A 10,272-nucleotide genomic window follows, 5' to 3' on the forward strand; every position below is an offset into this window, starting at 1 on the left:
GATGACGTTTGCGGTCGCACCACTCTGTACGAAGTAGAAGCCTCTAAGTTGTTGTAGTCACCAAGAAAGAGGCACAGAAATTCAAGTTTTAGTTTCTGAAAATTCAGTTTTTGGCTGCTTTTGCTGCTTTGTAGTTGACCTAGGACCTTAAGATTTTGCATGACCCGACTCTGGCAGCCACATTACACGAGAAAAAGTGAGAAGTGGTAATTCGTAGTAAAAACCGCAGAAAACATAACGTTTTCAACATTTGTTTTGGAAATGACGTAACTGAAAATCTTCACATTGGACGCATTACTCTCAGAAACGTTTACATTTATCGTCTGGCAACTAATGCCGCGTGATGACGTTTGCGGTCGCACCACTCTGTACGAAGTAGAAGCTTCTAAGTTGTTGCAGTCACCAAGAAAGAGGCACAGAAATTCAAGTTTTAGTTTTTGAAAATTCAGTTTGTGGCTGCTTTTGCTGCCTTGTAGTTGACCTAGGACCTTAAGATTTTGCATGAACCGAAAGTAGATAGTATATGGGGCTTCTGGAACACTTTGAGGACGTATACGTACCGTCCTTAGCACCGTACCCATACGTGACGTCACTACTGCTCGCTGCTTGCTCCGGCAGCTCTCCAGTGCAGATGTTACGCACGTGCGCACACACACACACACACACACACACACACACACACACACACACACACATTCACACACACACACACACACACACACACACACACACACACACACACACACACACATACACACAGTTTACAATTACAGTTTTCTCTGTAATCAAATATACTTAGATTTGTTTCTTTGTGAAGGATATGAGAAATAAAAGAGGAAACCACAAAAAAAAAGTTTGAAGTGAAAATGTTTATTTATTCAGTTGATATGAATATACAAAGTTTTAAGCACTGCTAGATTAGTTTTTTTTTTTAATTCTTTTATGTTAAGCAATAATTGAAGCTTCTCGGAGTTCTTCCTCTATTGAAATAATTTCATTGTCGTGTGAGTTGTTGCCAGCTGTTTTTGATGCAAGGAGAAAAACTAGACGTTCAACAAGTTCGTTTGGGTTATTCCAGTGAATGTAGTCAACATGTGATTTGTTTGAATAGTCTTTCCAGTCAATTTTTACTTCTTGTTCTTCATCTTCTCTGTTTACTCCACGTACAGAGGTAATTCCCTTTCCTGTACGTATTTTACTTTTTATTTTCGCTGCTTTACCAATTTTGAATTCCTCAACAATGTCATCATCACTATCGTCATCCTCGCTTCTATTATTATCCTCTTCACGGTCTTTTTCTGCAGATGTTAGGGAAACCGTTGCAGTTGCTGCCGCTGCTGCTGCAGTACGACGTTTTGGACCCTCAAGTATTCCAATTAATGGCTTTATGATGCGTGTATACTTATATCCTTTGTTTGCATTTACAGGCTTGAAGGCGAGGTATTGTTGTCTGAAGGCATTGGTTGCCTTCAGAATTTTTGCATAATTTTGAAGATCACGGCTCGTGTAAGTCTTAGGCTTGATTTTGAACAATAAACTGTATAGCCCTCTAGTTCCAGGATATCTTACGTTGTGTATTATTAAGTCATTTTCATCAACTTCCACTGGTGAGTTTCCAATCATCCATTCACTTGATAATGGATCAAATCTTACGCCGTACACGGTGTCGCGCGTTTTGTCTATAGGTTTATTAAAGTACGAAGCCGCCAGTTGACCAGCTGCATTTTCTGCTATACGCAACTCTTGTATTTTTCTGCTACTTTTCGTTTTTTTCTTTTTCTCCATATCATCATCATCGTCATCATATTTTTCATTAATGTCACAGCCGTTGATTTTGTCTTGACATCTAGCTGCAGAATTGCTATTGTTTTCTCTCGCCGGAAATCGGTGAATCAGTTCCTTTAGTGGTTGTGAAATGGGCTTAAATGTCTTTTCCAGCACAGATTTTGTTTCAGTTTCTCTTTTATGTAGAGATAGCATCTTTCTACGGATATTCTGTCTAGCTTTAGCGATCAGTTTTTTAATATTAATGTTTCGTTTAATCGAATCGTGCAGCATGTTTATAGCTCAAAACTGCCCACTCGCTATCTGAACTAAATTTACGTAGACATCTCAATTTATAACAGTAATTTCTTCACTTAGAGGTTTCAAAGTATGTGTTTATCACACGCTGCCTATGCACATCGTCGAGGATTGGTGAGATAATTTTACACATTTGTTTTATACGTTGCTTGAATCGAAGACTGTCAATGGCGGCACGTTGCCAGCAAAGTCCTATGCGAGCCTCTCTGTATACCGAAAAATCCCAATCATTTAAAATGTGCACTGAGGTACATGCTTCATTTGGAAAGTGCACTTCCTTTTTTCTCACCTTCTCCATTTCCTATATAGGTCTTTAATGCCGGCGTGAAAGATGTGCACTCATTGACGTCTGTTAGGAAATTGAGGAACATGATGATAATTGCTAGTGCTTTGTAGTACGCAACTGCTCAGATAAATTACACTTTAATTTACAACCCGATATTCAAATTCAGCATGAAGTGGACGATTTCCAAGTGTTAAATGCGAGGCTTTATGAAACTTGAATCTGTCTCCTTTACGTACGTCAATCTCCGTATTCATCAAAAGTTGGTAACTGTTTTCATTCAATTCAAAGGTAATTGTTTCAATATCAGGCATAATAGAGCGTAAAATAACTTTACCAGTGTAAGGTAATACATACTCATACTGACCATTGTGTAAAAGGTAAGCTGATTCATTGGGATCTCCTGAAGGGATGCTGTCAATTCTAAAAATGATGGAACACATTCGATTTTTTTCAACGTAACCTTTTGTTGCAACATCCGAGTCTAAAATTGGCTCGCGCACATTCGTGATGCGTTTATTTTGCACGTCTAAAACTCGTTCTGTTACACTGATTAAGTCTAAAAAGTTTTCAACTCCTGCATTCATAGATGTACGTAAAGAGTTTTTTAGCTCTCTGAAGTCGTTAAGCTGATTTTGCAGCTTTTGGAACAACAGATCGACATACGATTTACTTACTGCATCAATTGCCCTCGGCTTTGTCTTCTCAGCAGAATCAACTCTGTCTTTCACACGTTTCACAGAATTTTCGATTCTTCTACGGATGTCGTCTACGTATTTTTTCGTTGCTGCATCATCATCAGTTCGCGGATCAGCTAAGTTAGTGATGGTTTTGCGGTGCTTGACCGTAAGTGAGCTCTCACTTACATCGAATGCGTTCAGTTTTTCCACCGCATTATCCACATAAACTTTCGTGCATGCATCATGATCTTCAGCAGGATCATGTAATCCACTTAAACGCTTATTATTAAAATAAATTGCTGCACTTGTAGTGTATATGGAGGAAAAGAAAGCTGTTATCTGCGGCAAAAATTTCGTTATTAAAGTGCTCGAGGAGGCAGCATCAGTATTAGAGTTTGTTGCATCATTTACTCGTTTTCGCGGTGTCGAGTCTCCGGCAGAAGAAGAAGAAGAAGAAGAAAATGAAGAGGTGATACTCACTTGTTTCTCAAATAGCTGATTTACTTTATCGATAAGATTTGTAATAATGTTCGAGTATGACTGGAATTTCGAATCCACATATTTTTTATTAGCAACATCGTTATTGTATTGAGGATCTAGTACGAGCAATAGAGTATTGCTACTGCTGTTATTCGAAGATGTTACCTGTGCAGAAGCCATGATGGTAATAATCTGTAATGGGGCAAGCTGTTGCTTTAAATACAGATGTAATTATCAAAGTTTATACGATAACGACCATTATTTAATTCATCATCTTTGCTAATAACAAGAAAATCGTAGGCATTCCCATTCCATGCTCGTTTACACATTTCGAGAAATTCATTGAATGTCATGTCAGGATTAACATGATCACTGAAGACATGTTTTAAATTACGCTCATCTTGTTTAAAGAGAACAATAACATTAGCATTGTCTCTGATTAACTGTTTAGGAATTTTGCTATATGTCTGACACAAATAGAAACTGTCTACACCGTAATGCCGACCCATCGAAAAGTAAGCTTTCATGTGATCTTGTTTGTCGCAGGCAATGTCGTCGAAAATAAAAACTGAAAGTGGTCGGGCTTGATCTGGTGGTATTACATCTTCTTTACTGGAAAATGTAAAGTAGCCAATATCATGCAGGTTTTTAAAAATTTGTTCCAAATATTTATATTTGTATTGTTGCAGCGATTTGGAAAATACGTAGACATTCTTAAATTTGAGACCATTTTCATGAATTAGAAGATTAACAATCACATTTGTTTTTCCACAATTGGAAGGACCTGCAATAATACACCTAATCGTATCAGGAAATAGATCACCATGCCTACGATCTTGCCTTTGCAGTTCATTTCTGTGTTCAGCAATAGGTCTAATAGGAAGTTGAAGTGCATGTTTCCTGAATTGCATCTTTAAGTACACTAAGGACTCTACGTATCTTACAATTACTATTATAATAGAGCACTCTAGGTGGCAAACTTATCACTCGGGCAATGATCATGATTATAAAAAAAAAAAAAAATTTGTCAGATATGTGATTCGAACCCACGCTCCCTCCTACAAGATCTTAAATCTAGCGCCTTAACCACTCGGCCAATCTGACAGATTTGTAACAAGCACCACCATTTTGTCTGGAGAAAAAAAACAATTCCTATCTTACAAATACTGTTATAATAGAGCATTCTGGGTGTCAAACAGACCAGTCGTTAGTTAACACTCAAGCTATGAAGAAACATCGCGACAACAACAACAACAAGCAAAATAAGTTGAGGAAGGGGAAGAATAAGAGAGGGACAAAAAAACGTGGTGGTTCCCTGCTTAACCGCATGATTAATAAACTACCTGTTGAACTTCACATACCTGGCTACTCCTACTGTGGTCCTGGCACAAAGTTAGAGGATAGACTCAAAAGAGGCGATGTCGGTATCAATCCACTAGATGAGGCGTGTAAAGAACATGACATAGCTTACGCAACTCATCCAGACAGTTTGCCTGACAGACATCAAGCAGACAGAATTCTGGCTAGAAAAGCGTGGAGTAGAGTAAAAGCAAAAGACGCTAATTTGAAGGAAAAGTTAGCTGCGCTGGCAGTAACTGGAGCAATGAAAGCTAAAGTTAAAATGGGTATGGGTTTGAATAAGAAGAAGAAGAAGAAGAAGAAAAGTTCTGGACGAAAGAAAGGTGGTAATATACTGAACAAAGTAATTAAAAAAGTTCGAAGTGGACTTAAGTACTTGAAGCCTGGTGCTAATCTGATGACAGTTGTGAAAGTGGCTCGTAAAATCGCATCACAGGTTGCTCCGACGAAAGCTGTGGGGAAATTATTAGACAGAGAACGTATAATACCTGTGCCCAAAACAGGTGGAATAATACCTCTAATTCCAATATTTGCTGCTTTATCAGCACTTGGAGGATTAGCCGGAGGTGCTGCTGGAATTGCTAAAGCTGTTAATGATGCGAAAAGTGCTCGAAAGGAGTTAGCTGAAATGCAGAGGCATCATCGTGTACTTGAAGCAATTGCTTTGCGTGATGGAAAAGGGCTGTACTTGGGTCCATACAGGAAAAACGGATTCGGTCTGTATCTGGCCGGTATAAATGGAACAAGGAATAATAAAAAAAAAAGTTCTCCATAAACAGTCTTCCTACAAGACCTCTTACCAACATTGACTTAGAACACTATGCTAAAAAGCTGCAGATAGCACACTTTCGAGGTGTCTTTATGAGAGATACTTTACCTTCAAGACCTAACACTTGTGAGTGTGCAATTATTAATCTCAATACTGAAGAGGAACCAGGTTCACACTGGGTAGCTTACAGAAAGGAAGGCAAAATTGTCTACTATTTCGACAGCTTTGGAAATTTACCACCTCCTCCGGAAATAGTAAGGTATCTGAAAAACTGTACGATAAAATATAACTACAATACATTTCAGTCACTTAACAGCCAGAGATGTGGCCATTTATGTTTAAGGTTTCTGAATTCAACATAAAACAGACAGTCTTGCAGGGTATAGTTGTAGTCTAACAATGGACATTGAACACGGCATAACGTTAAGTCTGACGGGTAAAGAATCACTTCTAACTGCTCTCTTCAATCCTGCATTGAATTTATCCTCACATGTTTACGAAATTGCTCTGCTAAACCTTTTTACATATAATTCCATTCACAATATTACATCGTTAAATAATAATCTCTACTTCTACAACTATTTGAATGATGTAGAAATTTTGGATAAAGTTAGTCTGAAACATGGAACATATGAACTGCACGACATTTTTTCAGCATTATTGAAAGAAATTGAAGCGTACAACTTGAAGGTTAGCAGTGATAACTCGATAAATAAGAAAAAGCATGACTTGCAATTAAATATTACCTTCAATAAAACACTGAATCGATGTCAGATTAGGAGTAATCTTACTATAGATTTTAATCTCCCAGACAACATAGGTTCAGTTTTAGGGTTTGCAAAAACTGTAGTGGATAAAAAAGTCTTGAAGACTGCCGAATATTCAGTTAACATTCAAAGTGTTAATGTCTTGTGTGTTGACTGTAACATCTCAGGAGGTTCATTTCACAATGGGGAACCTACACATACATTGCATCAGTTCTGGCCTGCTGTACCACCAGGATATAAGATTGTGGAAACACCGAATTCACCCATTTATATGCCAGTAGTTGCAAGATACGTTTCAGAATTAAGTGTGTCAATTAGAGATCAAGAGGGAAATCTTGTTGATTTTGACGGGGAAGAGATAACTGTGCGATTACATTTGAGGAAAATACGGTAATGGGTATCGTATACAAACAGAATGCCTGCATAAGCAAGGACACAAGATACCTTGACAATGAGAGCAATAATAACAAGGAGGAGGAGGAGGAGAAGAAGAAGAAGAGGAAAAGAAAAGCAAAGAAGAGAAAAGTCAAAAATGTTTTAACTCCACACAACAGAGAAATTCTGTCGTCACTGGGATACAGAGTGCTATAAATACTGATACCTTCATCTGCAAACTCTCATTCGAGTCGTCCGACTTTCAGTGATCAAACAGGAGGAGGAGGAGGAGGAGGAGGAGGAGGAGGAAGCTAAGGAAAAAAAAAATGTTGAATGTAAGAGAAAAAATTCTCGTCGATGACTCGGTTAGTCGCCTGCAGTATCATAAGTATAAACCTTTTGGTCAACCGGCTTTTGCTCAGAACGATTCCATATCAATTGTTATACAAAATGAAAACACTTACCTGCTTCCTTCCGAGAGTCTGCTGTATATAGAAGGACGACTTGTCAATGCAGAGGGAAAGGGAAAAGCTACTGATATTGAGTTAACAAAAAACTGTGCACTTCATCTGTTTTCGGATATTCAGTACCGTCTCAATAACCAAATTATCGATCATGTACGTAATCCAGGAATTGCAACATTAATGAAAGGATATGCTTCTTTTACACCAGGTGACGCAAATGCATTACAAAATGCCGGATGGGGGGCAAGAGGCGAATTGAAAGAGTTAGTCGACGATGATGATGGTCGTTTTAATTTTTGCATTCCGCTTAAAATGATCTTAGGCTTTGCAGAGGATTACAAAAAGATTATTTTAAATGCTCGCCATGAACTGATACTGATTCGTAGCAGGCAAGATATTAACTGTATTGTCTCAGATAAAGCAGATACTAAATCAAAAATTGTGTTGGAAAAAGTTCACTGGGAAATGCCGCATGTTCAGGTGTCTGAAAAGCAACAAATATCACTGTGGAATATCTTAAAAAATGATATCACTTTGACTCTACCTTTTCGTCACTGGGATTTGGTTGAAAGCATTGCGCCAGAAATTAACTCATGGACATGGCAAATTAAATTTAATACAGCTCTTGAAACAGCAAGGTATGTAATATTGGCTTTTCAGTCAAACAGAAATTTGATTACTGCTGACTCTAGTGTATTCGACAAAATAAACATATCAAACTTGAAGGTGTATTTAAATTCTTCTAAATTCCCAGAGGAGAATTTTGCTGTTGATTTTGACACGAAGAATACTGCACAGGCGTTTGAAATGTATGCCAATTTTCAATCGCTGTATTATGGAGATAGCAGTGTAAGAAGAGGGAACCCGCTCATGAACCGTACTGAATTTCAGAACTGTCCTATATTTTTCATCGATTGTTCTCATCAAGACGAAACACTGAAATCTTCGGTCGTTGACATGAAGATTGAAATAGAAACAAAAGAAGCATTTGCTAAAAATACAATAGCTTACTGCCTGGTCATTCATGATTCAGTGATTGAAATGACTCCATCAACCAATCAAGTCACAAAGCGTACGCGGATATAGAATGGGAGGGGAAAAGACATGGGAAGCTGGAAAGAAAGAAGAAAAAAAAAATAGATGTTGTGTAAGGAGGATTTGTTCCCCGTCCAGCCAATCAGGTCACATAAGGCATACTCAGAGATATATATATAAGAGGAGGAAAAAAAAGTGCAAGCATTTGATCATTGTTGTCCTGTTTGCTCCCCCCTCACACCAGTAGCTTGTGAGAAGGAAATATGAACAAAGTTATAATAATTACCGCTAAGTCCGAGAATCATCCAGTGATAGTGTTAGTGACTAATTTAAGTGATGGTTGTGAATGTGTACTGCAAGTTCATAACATGGAGGCCTCTTTCAGTGCACTGAATTGTTCACTCGATTCATTGCTAAAAGAGAACAGTGACTGTAAAACATTAGTGTATTCAAAAAATCTGCTCTGTCCACTCGTCCTAAATATTCTAGAACAAATTATTATTATTCATAAAGATGTTGAAATGCTACGATTGGAAGATTATGGATTGGACTGTGCTAATAAGAAAGAGAAAGGTGCTGCTGCTGCTGCTGCTGATGCTGCTGCTTCTGTTGCTGATGATGATGCTTACTTCTTGTTCGAGTGGATTAAATCGAAAAATGTTTGTAAACTGCTCTCTCGAATTTATAGGAAACTTACTGTGCAACAGTGTCAAAATCTAAATGCAATTGATTATTACTTATTTCCTAAACAGTTGTTACCCTCTTTATGTGATCTTTCTCATATATTTCACAGTTTACCACAAGTGTTTCAAAATGATGCTCTTATTTCTAAGTATCAACATTGTTACAAGCATTATAATGTGAATGCACGTTGTCAAATTGATGGACCACCTCCTATTAAAAAGAATTGTAAAGAGTGCAGAAAGAAAATTTCGGATGAAATAAAATAACAATTATTGTATGTGGTTTTTTTTTTAATTTCACTCAGTAAATAAAGAAAAAGTTACAATGAATATATAATGTTTTGTTATTTTCTGTATACAAATCAGTTACAAATTCACATGGAAGTTGTCTGAATGACAGTATTGCACACACACACACACACAATAAAATTAGTCAGACGTTTGTCAAGTTTTCTTTGTTTTTCAGTTGGTAGTGACCCCACGCTAAAGTATTTACCTTATCTGACAGTATAAAACGTTTATCATCATGTGCAGACAAACCAAGCTTTTGTTGTTTAACAGTTGATACCACATGAGACTTTGATTGAATAATATACTGTACAGAAGTTTTAACATCTAAATTCAACATACATTCTCGATAATCATCGATGCTCAATGCTTTAATAGATGACTGTTTTATACCTTTCGCTCTCTGCATTACACGTAGTGATTCGGTCTCTAGTGCATACATTTTAGCTCTCAGGCCTATGAACTCAGTAATAAGTTCGCCGTTTAATTCATCTTTCAATAGTCCAACCTCCTTTTTATTCACAAGTGGAATGTTAAATCTGTTATTAATGGGAAAACCTGAAGTATCAAACCATTTTTGCACATCACTTTTGATATCCTCATAAATATTTTGAGTTTTAATATGGTAAATTAAACTATCGGTATCAGTGTAACACAGTTTTACATCTTTTACAGGGAACTTGTTCAGTATATACCCATAATGAAAGTCAACAAGACGCGTCTTTGAAATGTCTAAAATCGCCATACCTACAGATATAGGCTTGTCAAACACTACATTGAGTTTGTCTAATTCAATACCAACTAAATTCTCCTGAAATATAACGCTCCTCTTGAAATTTGGTTTTGCAATCATTGCAGATGCTCCATATTTACCATCCCATGAAGTTACTAGTTTTATGTCCCTCATCTTTCGTACATTTTGCATTGTCTTACCAAAGACGCTGTTATTCATTAGCTTAAAAAATTCTTTTCAAAATCGTTATTTGCTGCCATACGTTTCTGTGCGT

General features: G+C 37.3%; 1 protein-coding gene across 1 annotated transcript; it reads left to right on the forward strand.

Annotated features, from left to right (window-relative positions):
- The first annotated feature begins 7,121 nt into the window (after positions 1–7,121).
- Positions 7,122–8,345, forward strand: LOC126440144 (uncharacterized). The gene has a single exon (XM_050090601.1). The coding sequence runs from the start codon at positions 7,122–7,124 to the stop codon at positions 8,343–8,345; it is 1,224 nt and encodes a 407-aa protein (XP_049946558.1).
- Positions 8,346–10,272: the final 1,927 nt, after the last annotated feature.

The sequence above is a fragment of the Schistocerca serialis genome, unplaced genomic scaffold (assembly GCF_023864345.2).
Source record: "Schistocerca serialis cubense isolate TAMUIC-IGC-003099 unplaced genomic scaffold, iqSchSeri2.2 HiC_scaffold_1351, whole genome shotgun sequence".
In the NCBI taxonomy this organism is placed as follows: Eukaryota; Metazoa; Arthropoda; class Insecta; order Orthoptera; family Acrididae; genus Schistocerca; species Schistocerca serialis.

Coding starts and splice junctions, on each gene's coding strand:
- LOC126440144 (XM_050090601.1), top strand. CDS start 7,122: ATGTTGAATGTAAGAGAAAAAATTCTCGTCGATGACTCGGTTAGTCGC.